Source organism: Palaemon carinicauda, chromosome 8, assembly GCF_036898095.1.
Source record: "Palaemon carinicauda isolate YSFRI2023 chromosome 8, ASM3689809v2, whole genome shotgun sequence".
In the NCBI taxonomy this organism is placed as follows: Eukaryota; Metazoa; Arthropoda; class Malacostraca; order Decapoda; family Palaemonidae; genus Palaemon; species Palaemon carinicauda.
In genome coordinates, this window is record NC_090732.1 from 55,729,494 (window position 1) to 55,749,251 (window position 19,758).

The window sequence follows — 19,758 nt, forward strand, 5'->3', positions numbered from 1 at the left end:
ACACTAGAGGACAGGGTGATTACAAGGGAAAATGGGAAATTTCTAGGTTCAGGGTAATATCAGCATTTAACCAACTTCGAGAGGAGTAATATCAACACTAGGGAAGTTTCATAGAGAGGATGAAGGGTGTCACCAAGGAAATTGGATTTTTTTTTTGTAGGGTATTTATTACACATTTAGTTACTGTCAACAAATCTTTCATTCTAACTTTTGAAGTATTAAAACCAAACTTTATAATACTTAATTTACTAATGCCTAAGAAGAAATTTCTTTAAATAGAAAAAATAGGTAACCATTGGTATTAAAAGGACAGTGGATTTATATGTTTAATCAAATTTGCAGGTCTGTACGTTCATATTCTACACATAGCAAACTTAAGGTTTAACTGTAAGTTGAATCTACACACAGTGGACTTTGTGCAAGCCAATGATAATACAAAAAGGAGTTGTATAGTGAACAAGTTCACTATACAGTTCCCCTCATATAGATTTAGTACTGTAGTTTTTCATACATAATGAACAGTATTTATTACCCTACATTCCTGCATATTCAACAGTACCAGTACATGGATAAAACAATTCTTTTCAGTAACACTTACAATCACAAATCACAGAATAACAATCAATATATAATATTCTTCTCTACAGCATTTCCAATACTGCCATAAATGTTTGATAGAGGTGAATTCATTATCTATCTATTAATATCTCATAGTTATGTACTAATTTGATTCTTATTATCTAAGAAACAACAAACACAGTAAAAATTTTTCTGCACATAAATATGGCACAGACATTTTAGACAAAATCAAAATGACATACATCCATGAATCTACAAGCTCATGGCAAGCTGGTGCCCCTAAAGTTTTAAAGTGCAAAATGTGTTCATCTACAAGGGCTAGCTCTCAGAAAAATACATATTCCTGTATAAAACATAACCACAGTGGCTTTAGATTTTAACTTTCTCAAAAAGCATTACAACACAGCTGGAAAAGCTGTATACAGTATTGGTTTGCTACTGTGCTCATTCCCCCACCATTCTTCAGGTAGCAAGCTAGAAAGGGGACTTGCATTCTAAGTAACTTTATCCGAAAATGACCTTTATCTATTACTGTGTGTTTGTATTTATTTACAAATTTATTGCTTTGATTAGTGAAAGCTAACCTTAACCTCCTAGATAATATTTTGGTACAGGATAATTTCTATTCAAGTCGTTTTATCTACTACATGTTAACATTTTTGGATAAAGTATTGATGAAATTGTTAAAATTTACAAAACTTATTTTTGAATTTAAAGTGAGATAAATGAAACTCCATGTTTTTCAAAAGTCCATTTTTAGAACATCTGTATTAACATATGTTTTGGTTTAACTTTCTGTCTGCATTTTATAATTTCAATTAATTTTTAAATAATCACAGTTTATTGCTGAGTACATAATAATGGGGTGTACAGTAAGTACCTGTATACATAACAAAGAGAAAATGTTTTATAAGAACACTTGACAGTGGGTGCCACTAATTTTTTCCTTCTATAAATACTCAGCAAATACCTTGAATTAGCTAAACTTAAATTTTTGACGTCATTATAAATCATATTAACCATATAAGTTCATATTTTTTTTATATCTATGCTCTGAAAACTGTATGTTATTTAGTTAAAAGGATGAATGTGTAATGCAAGAATTTCATTAAAATTTTATTTATATTATTGTTTGAAAGAAAATTTTCTTACAAAGTTTAGGTACTGTACCATACAGTTAGTTGTTGGGGGAAAGGTCAGGGGCTTCAGCTCCCCTTTTAAAATTTTCTTGTCTAATTTTCTTAGGTTTGGTTATTCTTGATGAAATTTGCTACCCAAGAAGGTATAATATCTGTGTGAGTAATGAGATTTACATAAATTATAAAAGTCCAATCCATAAAATATGCTTTTGAAAAATAGCAAAGGAGTTGATACTTTATGTTATGGAACTTCTAAGGTTTATTTATAATTTGAAGTCATGCATCCTAACAGAATTTATCACAAGCATTTTACTGAAACAAACCAATGACTAGCTCCCTTTCATTTATGTAACACACAGTTGCCCTGGTATTTTAATAACTTACTTAATGCAAATCTAACATCATAAAAAGAGTCAAATATAAGATGTGTATTATGACTCCAAGTGCTCTACTAGAATAGGAAAGTCAACAAAAGTATATCATGTACTCATTGCTTGTGTATTTATACATATTAGTCATATTTCATTTTGACAGAAAATGTAATGGTATGATTTCATACCAATGTATATACATTACGTGAAAACAGTGATGTATTCAGTAGACATGGTACACTTTCATTGACAGTGGTATAGAGAAACACCAGCATTTCTGCATTTTATCACAGTTTGGTAAGATTAATATAGAGCCAGCTATCTGCTGACAACTTGCAGAGTTTAGCACTATGAAGACTCAGGATAATGAAGACTAGCCTACCACCTAGAGTCAATAGTGTTTACATTTTCTTTCAAGGAAAATTAAGATAAGTGTAGTTTTGTAAACACTCAAAACACTACACTAATCTAGTTATGGAGGTACACCATACAACTGGAGATGAAAAGCATTGGTATTACATCCATCATCATTCACTTAAGCTTTGCATACTCTAAACTCAAAAGGAATATACTATGCAGTAACTATACATATGTGGTACATGCATTTCTGCACTGGCATCGCCTTCTATGGTTTATAAAAAATTGAAATACTGTCACTACCTTCCCATAGATGGAGATGCCACACTCATTTACACAACTAACATCAAAAGCATTCCTCTTTCATTATTGGTAAAATAGTAATGCCTCCAAACTTATTAACCAATGTATAATGAGAGTCAAGGTTTATTTGCTAGTCCAGTCAGTTTACCTAGATTTAACTCTTCATTGAAAAGTAGGCATATGTACTGTACTGGGATTACCTAATGCTCACAGGGATTCAATGTGTTCCAAATAGTTGAAATTACTGTATACTTTGTATTTTCCCTACAAATTTTAAACTGTAAATTGTGTGTTTTCAATCACAATAAAGTAAACTTTGGGAAAGAATATATATTAATGAAATTGTAATTTTAAGTTAAAATAAGTTGCCTTATAGGGTATCTACAGCAGAAGGCAAAAGTTTATTTTAGTGAAAGAAGGTTTGATGCATACTGCAAATTATATGGAAAATGGCACAAGGTTGGGTAAAGTTCAACCTGCTAAATGGCATAAAAATATCAGAAGACTGAAGGAATTCAAATAGTTTGGAGGCATTACTGCAAACATTTATGTACATGGAAGTTATGAGTTTAGTGGCTGAAGATTACAGTGAAACACTGTAGCTTTTAACAGGTCTCCATACTGTTGAAAGTTGGATGATGAAATTAAGCTTTTATTATATCATTTGTAACTCAAGCAAAATATAATCATGTAATAAATTTTAAGAACTGAAATTTTCTTGCAGGAGTCATAGATTTCTAAAAAATATAAACTATTCTTGAGCATATGAAATTACTTAAGTTTATATTTTTCATAAAGAATAATGTTACTGCAGTGGATTAATATTAATGGACAAAAATTACTATATTCCTTACATAAATAATGGACATTTTTTATAACGAAATTTAATGAAGTTATAGTAGCTTAAATCTTGTTTTTATTTTTTTCCAATGATTCATCAAGTGCAACCTTAGATACAGAGAATTTTTCAAATCAACAATGTCTTATTTCTTTATGGAATATTTGATAATTGAAGGCACTGCCTAAATTCTAAAACTGTATTTCCTCTCTACAGTATATACATAATGGCACTCAAAGCTCTCATTTACACCATTACATACAAGTACTTCAGATCATCAAAAATGCTTTCTTCTGGCATCAAACATTTCATGATTGGTTACCAGTATATATTTTTCTTAATCACAGCAGAATGTTGAATATATATTCCCATTAACTTTGGCAAAAATTATGGAAAGTAATTATTGATAGCTTGCATACCTTTCTTATAAACCCAATTAAGTGATTGAGTTTGATGCCAACAGAATGCTTCCAAGTGGTGTTAAGCTCTGCAAGCATTGCAGACATGGTCAGGGTTAACACCCAAGTCAATGCAGGTAATCTAGCTTCAACTAACAACAATAGGGGACTAAAAAATAAATCTTATTTACATTTTCTTTCAAAAGTTAGTGCAGATTCCTTCAGAATGTAAAACAAGTTGATCAAATCCAGAATACTGTACTCAGAAAGCAGCTACCAATATCTTAAATTACAAGACCCTTTCATAAAATGTAATTTTCTGATTGATTTTGATAAATCTCTGCTTTTCTAATCGCTTGTATTATATTAGTTTAGTTAAACTACCAAAAAAAGGTTGTAAATCAATCATTGCGAGTATGGAAGTTTTTGCTCCACAACTGCCTTCTAGTATATCTGTTTTGAAAGTTACCAACTTTGTTTTTTTTTTTTTTTTTTTCAAATAACCACTGGGTCTGCATTGTTTGCAGATCAGTATTGCTACACTTCTGTAGATGAAGTAATCTTATATTCTAGATAAAACATTAACATCGAGATTTTGTACAAGTTCCATTATTGTGTACAGTATGTCCTAATCCTTTATATTGGCAAAACTGGAATTATTTATTGTACAGTGTTAAATCTCGAGGTTAAGATGTCACAAACCATTTGAGATAGTGATGTTGCTTTTTAACTGAAAGTATTCATTTAACTTACAAGAAAATAGATTTGAGAGAAAATGTTCTAAATTCACTCCAAAACTAATATTTTTGGTCTTGCTCCTAGAATTACTATTAGTCATACTGCAAATTACAGAAGCGATCATTTCCATGATCCTGTTCTTTGGATTTTCTTGCATCAAACTGAAGATAGCATATAAGTAAAAATACAAGTAAGTACTACATTGCAAACTTAACTGCTGCAAATATCAAGATATAGGTCTTCCATGTATTAGTTTCAAAACTCAAATATTGTACAATAGTCTTATTTGTTTATACTGTATATCAAACTGAATATTGTTAAGACTACCTTTTATTGTACGTACTTGAAATTTATCAACTTCAGACTTTTCAGGAAAAACAATTCAATCATCGATAATTCAGTTTTGATGGAAAATCTTTTAACCAACTTACAGATGTTACCAACAAGGAATAAGATAGTATAATTTTACTTATTGTACTTCTACCAGGTACTTTAATAATGCTTAAATATACCACTTCTGTTATAGTTCAAATATGCTCCCATTTTATTAAATTATTGTATGGAATATTTCAAGTTTATATTAGTGGAAGAGGAAAGTACTTTTAAGGAGCAATTTTAATTATTAGAATTTTATCAAATTTACTAGAAACCATTTAATAAAATAATAGAATTTATGATAAGCAACATCATGCCCCTCTGTAATAACATAAAACAATTTATAACAATAAATCTTTCCCTGAATCACTTCAAATAGAATTATTTCTAAATCTGAAGTGATTGTACATTTATTTGAAAAGAAAATCCCTTGCTGTGATATTTGCATTTGAGATGGCAATGTATTAGAGGACAAATTTTGTCAATTACTTCTGTGCAGTAAGCTGGTTATAATGCTTTATTATTTTTATTTATGTCAACATTAACTGAAATTGTCAACTTTAAACAGTTTAGCATTAGATATTGTGCAATCTAACCTAGTTATTGCTGCTAAAATATTTTTGGAAGAGAAAAATCTTCAGGACTTAAAGATGGTGAAAATTTATAAGCTGTATATAACCAATATTAACTTGAAGTTATCAAATTAAAATTTTAGTAGAAATGTGTAAAAAATTACTGCTAGGAAAATTGGCATACCTTAAGATGTATAATTTATGTAATACGTTAAAGGTCTATAATTAGGGAACATTAGATATCTGGGACTTTCTAGATTAAAACTAAACATTTATGTAAACATTTTGTGACATACCATTTCCCTTTTGTAATACTGAGAAACTATGCAAGTTCAGAAGTAAAAAGTCTGAAGGGTAAAATTAGTCTAGCTAGAAGGGATGGTGTTACATTCTTAATTAATTTCCATTATTAAGTCATTGAACAGTATACAGCATTTATGAACTTCGCACATTTCGCTTTAGCGAATCAAATCCCAATATGTGGTATAGAAAAACAGAAAAATCCTGAACATTTTTCAATTTATAGAGCACAGTACAGTATTTAAATTTATGGATATGTTGTTGATATGTAAAACAATCATAATGCTATACTTGCATTTCTTTATATATTATCGGTAAGTACACAAATTTACTTTCAAAATAATTTCCAAAGAATACATAACTTTTTACTGTTTCCCCATTTTATCTTGGTTATTGGATAATTTTAGTCACAGTTTACTGTACATTGCTATTAAGTCCTTATTTTGTTATCCTAGCTTACCTAATTGATGATTTATAAGAAAAATAGGTTCAATACCTTTTGTTGATCAATCTCTTCAGAAGGCCTAACTTTGGGTAGATAATAAGTCTTACACCACTGGAACTTCCCTTATCAGAATTATTCTGTTCTTTACACCACTGTTTTTTATTTGTTTTTTTTTTTTAGATCAAAATTAATTTACTTTCATACCAAACTGATTCCAGTGGTATAATTGTTCCTTAGCTGTTTGTCTGGGGAGTATGGTTTCTCCAAAAGAAGTTGGTTTCTTTTAGGAGCAATACATAAAATAAAAGCTCAAATTAACCTTTCAAAAGCAAGAAAACCCTAAATTTTAAGATACTGATAATTAAAATACTTCATCAAAGATATTTAATTGAATTTGAGAGGTCCTGAAACAATGGTCTGAAATAAATTAAAAAGGAAGGGCATTTCCATGCATCAAATTGCTATGTTTATTAAAGATGTTCAATGGCATTCTAATAAATTTTCTTGTAAATATACATGAAGAGCTACTGTAATTCACTTCAAGTTTTGGATAGGCTATCTAGTGTCTCGTTATTCAAAACTTTTAACTTTACTATTAGTTCAAGAAACAGGGTTAAGGTAGTGGATTGGAGACAATTTTCCATGTTGATATATAAAAAATATTGTCTCTCATCTCGTAGAATTACAAAGATTAAGCATGAATTAAAGAGTAATACTATATGTAGCATAAATTTTTAAATATTAGTATTTGACTTTTTTCCTTTGTTAATAATCAGTGCCAGTAATGTATTTAAAACATTTTATATTGGCTACTTTTGCCAAAGCAATTATGTCAGCAATCATAATATAATTGTGTCCATGGCTGACATCTAGTAAAAAATGGAAAGTAAAAAATGGTTATTGAAATTAATAAGAATACATGCTATAGGTAGTGAGGATTTATACTAACATATGAAAATAATGTCTAAAGTCAGAAATATTCAAGTTCTAGGATTGAAAGAGTAAATATTTATTTCATATAGAGGATCAGAGGCACACCATCCAATTCAAGAAATTTTGACATGCATTTTCTATTAAAAATGCTTTGTAAAGTATAATTTAGTATACAGTACAGAATTCAGTACAATTGTTCGAAACAGTGCTAAAAGGTACTGATCTAAATAACTGATTCTTAGTTTTTTCTGTTTAAGTTTTGCCTGACAAGTCCAAGAAACCAATTACTGTACTTCAAACTAATGAACTAAGATGACTTCACAAGAATATTCACCATTGCAATGTATCTTATGTATTTGAAGCCATTTTTTTTTCTCCAGATTATTATCAAATCTTACATGAAAGCAGACATTTCAGCATTTTTAAATAGTTTTTGATTTATTACAAAACATTACCCTAAGTACATATACATAACACAACTAAAGATTGACATAACTAGCACTATACTACTCTTATACTGGGTGGACCCGGCAATTTCGCTCTGCTGTCCTGTTACTGAAAAAAAAATATTAAACATTGTAAGGTTATTTCAGATATGAAATTTGATAACAAATTTGAAATGTATAAAGCAAAATAAAAAGTATTTTCAAGAATTTATATATATATATATATATATATATATATATATATATATATATATATATATATATATATATATATATATATATATATATTTTTAGCAATCATATACAGTACTGGAAAAGCTAATATCATTTTGGCTGCTCTTTGCCAAATATATATTTACACGACTACCTAAATAATTAGCTTTACGTAAACTTTTGAAATATGTTTGTACATAATAACACAAATGTCTATCATTGTGGTAAATATTTTAATAAATTAACTCCCCAATAACAATGCTACCCCTTCCGCCTGACCCAGGAAAGCAAATAAGCATGCAGGACCATCAATGATTGTGGTAAGTGTTTATTAGACAAATGATACTTATAGTATGTTACACTCAGATTTCAGTATAGCTACACTGATTTTTCATCCCTGTTCATATGTGAATTCCCAATTAACTCTCTTATAAGCTTTGATGGCGGTTTGGGTGTATTTTTTTCTAAATCACTTTAATATTCTTAACGGGTGTTTTCTTTCACTTGATGGAAGTGCTGTATGTTTCAGGCTAATGGAATTAAATCAGTTTCCCTTTGATGTTCATCTTTGCCGACTGCTTTATTTGATACTGTATAAGTATTTTGATTGTTATAGTTTATATCCTTTCTAGTGTTGGGTATGAAAATCAAGTTGTTCCGTAACCGAAATACAAACCACGCTATTTACATTGGGTTTACCTTTTAGCGCAGCTGAAATGGCGAGCCATTAGAATTTAACGAGGGTGTATTACCCCCGCGCTAGTTAGCGGGGGGGGGGGGGGGGGGGGGTAGGGGAGTGGTAGCTAGCTACCCCTCCCCCCCTCACACACAGGTGAATGCTCACTTTCACTTTTGGCTCGGACTGGGACAGACGTCTCTGTCTTGGTCGTGGCTTGGCAGCCATTGTTTGTTTTGTCTTTAATTAATTGCTTACTTTTCTTTTACTCAATATATATGTAAACATGTTTTCATGTTTGTATATATATTTGAGTATAGAAATCAGTAAGTTTCCTTTTCAGAGTTGTGTGTGTAGTGTACGATATCTCCGTGGAGTCCTCGGCAGTTAGGCCACCACGGCGTAATTTTATGGGTTGCGATCGAGTTTGACTTCGGTCTTTCTCTCTCTCTCTCTCTCTTGAGGTCGTTCACCCTTTTACTACGTTTTACTACACCCTTGTAGCTTCCTTCCCGTGTGGGGGGGTTGCTACGCCGTACGTTTTGTCTCAATTAGTTTATGAATCTAATTGTAGTTGTTAATTTTTCAGCTTGTAGAACGATTCCTTTCGGGGTTTTCGTTCTTTCTTTAGTGTTCATTCATTTTTAAATTACATAATTACATAGTTTCATAATTATAATTGTTATGATTCTGTTTTGGTTACAGCTCTCCTTCCGTGAGTGTAAGTGGTTGTGAGGGCACGTGCCTGTTGTGTAATTCTTGTTTCCTTTCCCTCGGGATTCCTCTTCGGAGCCTTCCCGGGGGAATGAATGTGGACTAATGTTTTTTGTTTTTATTTTTTTACAGTTACCGATCTAGTTCGTTTCTGTAATATGGCTACGGTGTGAGCTGTCTTGTGGAGGCCTGGGGATTCGGCTGTTGCTGCCTCCCCTTTGGATTTTCGTCAGGGGCGTGTCTCCTTCTACTGGAAGTACTCCCGTGACGATTGACAGCTCTCCAGTTCATTTTAGAACTCAGAAGGCTTGCCTCCTTGGGTGGGTAACTTTCCTTCCGAGGAAAGTTTTTTCCTGTCCAGGCTTGAGTTTTTCCCCTTTTGGGGGGTTCTTCTCTTGCCTTTTTTTCGTGCGACTATGCTCTTGGTGCTGAGCGGTCACACCTGCAGTTTTGCTCAAGGGGCTGGGCAACTGCAGGAGCCCCTCTTCGGAGGATTGCTCCTTTTAGGTCACTGGCTGACCAGTCTCTTCTACGAAGTGTTTCTCTTTCGTTCGCAAGAGAGTACACTCATAGAGACTCCTCTTCGGAGGATTCTTCTGCTGCTGTTGCTGTTGGCCTCCTTCGCCGTAAGGCTCACCGTCCGCCTCGTCGTAAGGGCCTCTCATCTCCCTATAAGGGTGCTAAGAGGCGCCTTTTTGAATCTACGTTTGCAGCCTACAACTCCTTCATCCGCCCTGGTGCAGATGGACAGCAGTCTGACCTCGTCTTCCGACGGGCAACGGTCTTCCCGACGGACAACGGTCTTCCCGACGGACAACGGTCTTCCCGACGGACAACGGTCTTCCGACGGACATCAGTCTCCCGGCGGACAGGCAACGGTCTTCCGGCCTGCTCCTGCTCAGTGTTAGCGCTCTCCTGCTCTTCAGCGCTTCCTGATCGCTAGCGCTCTCCTGTTCGCCAACGCTCTCCTGTTCGTCAGCGCTCTCCTGTTCGTCAGCGCTCTCATGATGATCATCTCAGCTGTTCCTGTTGGTTCCTGTTACGCGCCCTGTGCGCCCACGTTCGCCGTCGCGATCTAGAACTTCGGTTCAGGTCTGGGTCAAGGACTCTTCTATGCGCAGGCTTCCACGAGTTGCCTTCTGCTCGTCAGCGATCATCAGCTCGCCAGCGACCTTAGACGCGTCAACGTTCACCTGCTCGCCAGCGATCTCCTACGCGTCAACGATCGCCATCGATCTGCCACGCGTGTCAGTTCCCCTGACCACCATCAGTAGCGATCTAGCGCTCGCCTGCTGTGGACCACGATCTCCGGTAGCTGAGTCTTGCTGTAGATCTTCCTCCTGCTCGCCAGCGCTCACCTTTTCTTCTGTCCTTCTGTGCGCCAGCTTTCTTCAATCGCCAGCGCACATCTGCGCGCCCTTCTTTGCCGCGGACCAATGGGCGCCAACGGGTTTCTGACCTTCTAGGATCGCCTGATTAACAGCTGGCTTCAGCGCTCACCTTCCTAATGCACCTGCGCGCCTTCTGTTAGCGCGATGCGCGCTAACCATCACTAGTCTCTCTCACGTTGGCAATCGCCTATGCACCCACGCGATTCTTCATCTGCTCGCTAGCGTTTTGTTAACGCACCACCGCTCGCCAACGCGCCGTCGCTTGCCGACGCGCCATCGCTTGCCGATGTGCCATCGCTGGCCAACGCTCCGTCACTCTCCTGCGGGCTATCGCCTCGCCAGAACGCGCCATCGCTCGTCAACGCGCCATCGCTTGCCGACGCGCCATCGCTTGCCGACGCGCCATCAGTCTCCCGACCGCCTGTGCTCACCTGCGCGCCCACGTGCCTGCTCGGCCACACGCCCACGTTCCTGCGCGACCGCACGCCCGCGTGCCTGCATGTCTACGCTTATGCGCGACCGCGCACATGCTCTCCAATCTTCGCCCGCGCGCGAACCGACGGTATTCCGTCGCGCGAACGGACGGTGTTCCGTCGGGCGAACCGACGGGGTTCCGTCGGGCGAACCGACGGGGTTCCGTCGGGCGAACCGACGGGGTTCCGTCGGGCGAACCGACGGGGTTCCGTCGGGCGAACCGACGGGGTTCCGTCGCGCGAACCGACGGGGTTCCGTCGCGCGAACCGACGGGGTTCCGTCGCGCGAACCGACGGGGTTCCGTCGCGCGAATGTCAATTGATGGGAGGCTATAGCGGTATTCAAGGCCTTTCTGATTCATGAAACACGGGGTGGTAGAAAAGATCATGGTAGTGTTCTCAGGCAGTACGGCAGCATTGTCATATACTGTACCCAAAAAACAAGGGGAGGCGAGATCCAATCCTGTATTGGATTGGATGCTATAAGCCCAAGGGCTCCAACAGGGAAAAATAGCCTAGGAAGGAAAGGAAATAAATAAACTATATGAGAAGAAACAAATAATTAATACATAATATCTTAAGATCAGTAAAAACATTAAAAGAAATCTGTCATACATAAACTATGAAGAAAGACTTATATTAGCCAGTTCAACATAAAAACATTTGCTGCAAGTTTGAACTTTAAAAGTTCCACCAATTCAATTGCCTGATTAGGAATATAATTTTAATCTGGTCACAGCCGGAATAATACTTCTAGAATACTGTATAGTAATACTTCTAGAATACTGTATAGTGTTGATCCTTATGATGGAGAAGGCAAGAGTGTTAGAATTAACTGCATACATAGTACTGTGTACAGTCTGGGAAGATCTGAATGCAAAGGATAGTCGGAATTATGAAAAATCTTATGTAACATGCATTAAAAACTACCGTATTTGAACGACAGTGCCAGAACTTAAGATCTAGATCAGGAATAAGGAATTTAACAGACTGTAAGTTTTTGTCTAACAAATAAAGATGTGATTCATCAGCTGAAGACCAGACAGGAGAACAATACTTGCAACGAGGCAAAATGAAAGAATCAAAAGATTTCTTCAGAATAGATTGAATACCAAAAATCTTAAAAGACTTTCTCAATAAGCCATTTTTTTGTGTAATTGAACAAGAAACAGACCAAATGTGTCTCAAAAGGAAATTTGCAATCACGAATCACCTAAAATTTTAAAGGCGTCGTTTGAGTTAAAGAGGCAGTATCAATGCAGATATTTGGATGTTGAGGAGCCACTGTCCTCGACTCACTTACAGTCATACTTCTAGTTTTCTTAGGGTTCAATTTCATGCCCAATAATTTGCACAATGCACTGATTTTAACTAGCTTTCTATTAAGAGATTCAGCAACCCCAGATCTACATTCAGGCGATGGAATTGAGGCAAACAGAGTAGCATCATCTGCATATGCAATGAGCTGTTTTCTAGGCCAAATCACATTGTCTATATAGTATGGTAAGTAATGGGGTAGGAACACTACCCTGAAAAACACCAGATAATTGATATTACATTCCTATACTCACAATGGTGCTCACCAACAACTACTTTTTTCAATTTATTACATAAGAATTCAATAATAATGCTAAGAAAAGACCTGCCTACTCCCAACTGTTTGAGTTTGAAAACAAGGTCCTCATGATTAACACATACCTCATTCAGGAAGCCTGACAAAGAGGTTTACGAATAATTATAATCCAGATGTTCCCACAAAAGAGTTAAGACATCACAGAAAAGAAAGTCATGACTACCTATGAGTACTATCCAGGAAAGGACTAGGAGAGCTATATCCTCCATTCCTCCTAACGAAGCTTGGCCTTGAATGATATTCCTACTGCGGATCATTTACTATGCCAAAATACTCGTTAAGACAATCTCAGCCAGTACTGTACTATGGTTGTGACCAGCGTCCTCCTCCCTCATCTCTAAAATAAAGACTGTGCACAAGCTGAGCTCTAGTCAAGCCAGTGAGCCTGCTGTTCCCGGTGTCATTTACCATTTCTATGGCCGTGGGTGTGACTGCACCCCATCCTAATTCCCCAGGGATGGTTCTGTGCCTTATTCTTGTAATGGCAGGGATAAGAGTTCTTCACGCCATCAAAGAGAATACAAGAGAGTCAGATGGACACCTCTCCTTACTGTGATTAACAAAGATCAATGGGGCTATTCTCATGATGAGTCAGAAGAGATTTCAGACCTAGTAAAAGGATCACTCTTAAACCAGTCACAATGAGTTTGCTTGACACGTCACATAAGAATCCTAAACTAACATCTTTCCGGGGAAGAATTCTTTAGTATGAGGGCTGTTCGGGTCATAGAGAACCCCTACTAGATAAACTTTAGTATGGAGAGATTTCCAATACCACACCCCTTTGGATAAGGAACATCTGACAATCTTTAAACGGTTCCTATAGCCTTCATAAAGGTTCAGATCTAGTTAGAGATCTTGGAACATGCTCCGGCCTGAGGTGCTAGGATTTCCTACCTGAAAGAACTATCGATGCACTCGTTATCAGGGCTGCTGGGGGACGAAATGGTCTCATAAGAGTAATTGCCCCCTCCCCTACTATTGAGTCGGGATGAAGGGTTTTCCATCATTCCCTAAGGTTATCTTCACGATACCAAACAGAAGAGCCCTAGTTATGGATCTAACTACCATTACTCTGAACCCTTATCTTTCAGTCAAATAACAAATCCACAGGCAAGGTTTTTCCTTCCCCAGAATCCTAACACAGGAAGGCTGTATTTCCCATGATGATCATATTCTCCTTTTAGTATGAGAACAGGATCTGAAGAGTTTCTACCTGAACTTTTAAGGGCTCGCCTCCCAAGTTTGGGGATGGTCAGAATGCTCCACCAACAACTTTCATGAACTTGTCTCAAAGTCTAGGGATAACCAAAATGCTCAGACACCCCTGCCCATGGAGACTAAGAACTTCCTCCGGTGGCCAGAAGCAAGTTCTCCGTCCTGAACACAGACACCCTGTGAACAAAGGACTAACATGAAACTTACTACCTTCAGAGGAGGAGTTGCCAAGAACCCCTTAATAACAAGGCATAAAAATTACCACATTGTTTTGCCTCTGGCCTGATGATTAATCCAGACTCAGGCTAGAAAATCCAAAGGTAACTCTTTCACAAAATTGTCTCTCAAAGAGATTCCTGATCATATGAACAACTAGTTGTTTTGGTTCAGAGAGCAGTGCAAGTTTCTGATAGAACAAATAGCTGGGACATATTGCTCCCACCCATTATTTGTCTTCAAAGCTGTGACTGCTCTAGAAGAAGGTAGTCGGGAATTCCCAATATTCTTCTGAGGGCTTCATTCTCAAATCTACTAAATCTGTTGGAGACTGTTTCATTGCCATACCACGAGTCATGTCCATACAGTAACACAGATCTCACTAAACTGATTTATAACCTGATTTTCATATGTAATTTCAGGCGATTTAATTCCAAAATTTTACTTAACCTAGTCATTGTCTGAATTGCTTGTCTCAATCTTTGACTAAACTCCAATTCTAATGACCCTGTATTGAAGATCATAGTTCCCAAATAGGTTACTTGAATTATTCTATCTTATTAATCCTTTCTCCTTTCAATGATATTTCATCTTCAATTGCATATTCAGTTCACATCATCTCTGTCTTTTTTCTATTTATCTTGAGCCCAACCTCCTGTGATATTTCATGCATTTTGGTAAGCAAGCATTACAAATCCTGTGGTGTTCTACTGATAACGGCAGGATCATCAGCATACTCTAGGTTAACTAATTTCCTTTAACCAATCCAGTCCAATTCTTCTCCACCATCTCCAACTGTTCGATGCATTGCAAAATCCATGTGGAGGATAAACAATATATGTGCCAACAAATTCCCTTGGAGTACTCCGCTGTTCACTGGAAATTCCTTTGATAGGGCTCCACTAACATTAACTTTACACTTACTATGCTCATGAACAGACTGAATCAAATCTATATACTAGTTAATTCTTATAATGGTTCAATGTAGATGCACTAGCATCACGCATATTATAATGGTTATTAGAGCTCAGGTCCATCTTTGGATTTCAAGGTATTCAAAAGCTGCTTGGGTGTCTTCCCAAGACTGTGCAAAAGCTGAGCTCTAGTCAGGCCAGGGAGCCTGCTGTTCCTGGTGTCATTTATCCTTTCTGTGACCGTGGGTGTGACTGCAGCTCATCCCAATTCCCCAGTCTGGGATGGTTCTGTGCCTTATTCTTGTAATGGCAGGGATAAGAGTTCTTCACCCCCTCAAAGAGAATATTTAAGTAGTTCTGACCATCACACTGCTAGGCCTACAAAAAGTTCTTTATCAGCAGGTTGTTCTCAAAAGTTGGCCAGTAAGTCTATCTTCTTACCAGCTGTGTGGTCTAATACAATATACCCAAGGTTGACAACCCGTGGCTTCAGTGCCTACTTAGACTCCTCCTCCTGGTACTTCGGTTCTGCCGCAACCCACAAGTACTTCTGGCCCCTACCTGATGCCATTTAAAGCAGATCAGGTTGTGTGGTGTTAGTGGAAAATCCCGTTAGAGTCTGCAAGGTACTGTATAGGCATGCTGCTTTTCACAACATGTCATTTGTGGAAGTGCTGGACTGGGCTTGATGCATCTTCATCAGTTGCCCTTTGCTACTCTATTAGAAGTTCTCAGCGGCTGAACTACTGTATGACTGAGTAATGATGATTCAACGGTGAAATTATATTCTTCCCACTATGAAATTCATTACAACAATTTCACGGAATGTGATACATAAGTTAAAGGGCCATAGCAAAACCGTAGTTAAAATTGTTTAATTGGGGCTACTTGCTGTCTTGCCAGTTCCTTTGGAAGTTTTATAAGCTTTATCGGGGTTATCCTCAGACACCTCATCCTTCCTTTGCTACTAAGGTCATTACAACAGATCCCACTACTTCTTGTTCTCCTGGTCCTGTGATACGTTCCCCTTCCAAAGTTTATACCTTTGAGTTTTTTAAATTCTTCATTTCTGGTCTGGATACTATATTAGGTTCTCTGACATTGATATTCAGTTAGTTCTTTATGCATGTTGCAAAAGATTGTCATAATTCAGATCACCCACTGCATTCAGGTCTTCCCAGACTGTTTGTAGCACTAGGTATACAGTTAATTCTGAGTCATGCCTTTCCATCATAAGGCACAATACTACACAGTATTCTAAAAGTCTCATTCCAGCTGTGGCCAGGTAGTGGAATGATCTTCCTAATCTGATGGTTAAATAGATGGTTCAAACTTTTTGTGAATTATTTCTTGTTGAACATGTCTCGTTTTATAATTTTTATATGACTGATCTATTTCAACAATGCTGATGATCTTAAAATATTTCATATTTTTTATTCATCACCTATTTATAGTTTATTTACTAATTCCTTATTTCCTTTCCTCACTGGACTACTTTTCTTGTTGGAAAAGTTTTATTCCTGCCATGACCTAGTTGTGGAATGATCATCCTAATCGGGTAGTTGAATCAGTGGAACTTCAAAAGTTCAAACTCCCAGCAAATGTTTTTATGTTGAACAGACTTACATAAGTCCTTTTATAGTTTATATATCAAATACCTGTTTAATGTTGTTAACGTTTTTAAAATATTTTATTTTAATTTTCATTACTTCTTATTTCGTTTATTTATTTCCTTATTTCCTTTACTCACTGGGCTATTTTTCCCTGTTGGAGCCCTTGGGCTTATAGCATCTTGCTTTTCCAACTAGGGTTGTAGCTTAACTAGTAATAATAATAATAATAATAATAATAATAATAATAATAATAATAATAATAATAATAATAATAATAATAATAATGGAGCCCTTGGGCTTGTAGCGTCACCTTTCCAACCAGGGTTGTAGCTTGGCTAGTAATAACAATAGTAATGATAATATGAATTATGGCCTGGGAAGACATTCAACACCCATGTGCAACAAGGTGGAAAACTCTGTAGGTCCTGTAGTAAGAAAAGATTTTAGAGGTTGGACAGCAAGACAGAAGAAAGGAAGGCTAAAAGGGAGTGAAGCTTGGGGCCAAATGGACATACATAGACCTTTAAGTAAAACACTGTTTTGTATGGAGACCTTGATTTTGTTGAACTGGCAGGAACGACTTTTCGATGGGGCTTATAAGCTGATGGTATTCCTTCACCATAATATGTTATAATAAATTAATAGAATTTGTTATTTCATGCTCTACCTGGATCATGCCTCAACTCTATGTGCACTTCATGTTATACCAGCTCACTGCTGTAATTTTGAAAGTGATGGATACCACCTTTAGGAACCTCTCTAGCTTTGTTTCTGCTATGTGTTCAGGAGATTCACACTTCAGATTTGTTGGGCTTGCCTTTTCCCAGAGTCTATTATGAGGGAGTAGGGTGAAATGATGTCTGTGATTCTGAGTCTGCCTTTTTCAGTGTGAACAGACCTTATTTATTCAACTCTCCCAATTTTTTAAACATTTTCAAGATCATATCCTTTGAATACAGATCACAAAAGGTCATTGAAACGCAGTAGCCCCAAAGCTCACAATTTTCTCTCCGTTGTAACTTTGCCTTTAACTGTTGCAATCAATTATCTCAAATTGTTCTGTATTCACTAGATCTCATGATATGATGTAGAATTAGCACTTGCTTTGGGAGTCCTTCAACCTTTATAATATCCAGCTAATTCTTTGTTTTGATACACTGTCAAATGCTCTTTGCTTTCAGCATAAATTTGTCATGTAATTGCCTTATTATAACTATTGCCTCTTTGATTGATTGTCCTGGCACGAAACCAAATTGGTAATTATTATTTTTTTTTTCTCCCATAATCTCAATTCATATGAGTACCCTTTAATACCTGAACTGTAGTGATGTACTTTTCTTTGCAAATAATTATTGCAACATTTTTCCATTCACCTAGTCATGTCCCTATGTCATATTTTCAGGTATTTTAAAAAATAATAGCTATTATTTCTATACCTGTTCTTAACAAATTGTTACTTCATTATGGTTACCGAGTTATTTACAGTAATTTTCAATTTTGTTATGCCTCTCATAATCTATCAGATGTTACGTTCTCCAAGTATTCCCTAACCTACTGGTCTACCTATCAGATCAACATCCCCTACTTGATACTGATCTTATCTACGCAGTAAATTCTCTTATTAGCATAATTGTCGAATTATATTCATATTTTCAACTTTACTTTCAACAAATTTACCTAATGCAATCTCCCTTATTCATCAACTGTGTATTTCCTCACCCTCCGCTAGTATAAAAATTTCTATTTTTTCACATTCATGTGATTACCTTCTGATTCTATCTTCCAAATTTTCCTCTTTGCCTTTTCCACTTAACTACAATATTGACCTTCTTCCATTTTTCCTCTTTAAGTTCTGCCTGCTGTCAAAGCTTGAAGGTTCTCTTCTTTCTTCACTATAAATCTTTACATCTTCATTTCACACCTATGCCTCGGCTGTCTTTTATATGAGTTGTATCAGTGGTTTCTACATACTATTCTTTATCTATCTTATATCTACTGTTTGTGGTACAGTAATCTAAATAATACCTAAATGTTCTGTAAAGCATAAATACACTTACTACTCTTTTTAGGAATATCTTCTTGTGGAATATCATCTCCAGATCCACCTCCAGATCCAAGAGCATCATCATCATCTCCCAAGGTGCCATATACTGATGAATCCTCATCAAAGGCGGGGCCATCATAGCCTCTAGCATATTCAGCTTGTGTTCCAGATCCAGAACCATCAGGGTAAGGGTAACTATTGCGATGCTGAGAATGTGCTTCAGGAAGCCAAGTTAGGCGGGACAGGAGTTCCTACATAGAAGACAAAAATCATTATGAATAGCATAAATTATGGAACAGTTAATGATATGTTAATGATATCAAAACATCTTGACTTCTTAAGTTGCAATATCATGTTTAATTAACATTTACAACTTTGGACAAAAAGGGGGGGGGGGGGGGGACTTTAAGGTACATTGCTACAATTTGTGCCTGATTTAAGTAGCAATGATAATTAAAAACATTTGTACAAAACAGTCATTTTAGTGAAAACTTATTTTAGTCAATAGAAAACTTTGAGGTCTACATTTACTTATTAGTTTATCATAAAGTTATTTGAAAATGGTCATTACATACTGTTACTTTAGCCTTATACACAATTTGTCTCACATAGCTCAAATTCAAGCGGTAAGTTCTATTTCTGCAATATTATATAAAAAATAGAAGGCTTTGGTGGTCCAACTCACCCTCCGTACACGGCGTAATTTATCAGCTAATGTGTAGACTGAAGTATCCGGACGACCAATTCGCACTTCTGGATTATACTTCTGTGCACTCACACCCACACCAGCAGTCATTTTTGTGTACCTGTAAGTTTCATTGAGTATTTTCATTAAAATGATAATTGCCTGCATTGGTTT

General features: G+C 36.5%; 1 protein-coding gene across 1 annotated transcript in view; it reads right to left on the minus strand.

Annotated features, from left to right (window-relative positions):
• Positions 1–313: 313 nt before the first annotated feature.
• The window catches only part of dally (division abnormally delayed protein), a 995,610-nt gene continuing 976,165 nt past the window's right edge, over positions 314–19,758 (minus strand). Inside the window, exons 6-8 of the mRNA XM_068378627.1 lie at positions 19,585–19,705; positions 18,913–19,150; positions 314–7,903 (exon numbers count right to left, since the gene is read on the minus strand). Of these exons, the coding sequence (XP_068234728.1) occupies positions 7,800–7,903; positions 18,913–19,150; positions 19,585–19,705 (463 nt within the window). The 3' untranslated portion in view covers positions 314–7,799. The remainder of the gene's footprint in view (positions 7,904–18,912; positions 19,151–19,584; positions 19,706–19,758) is intronic.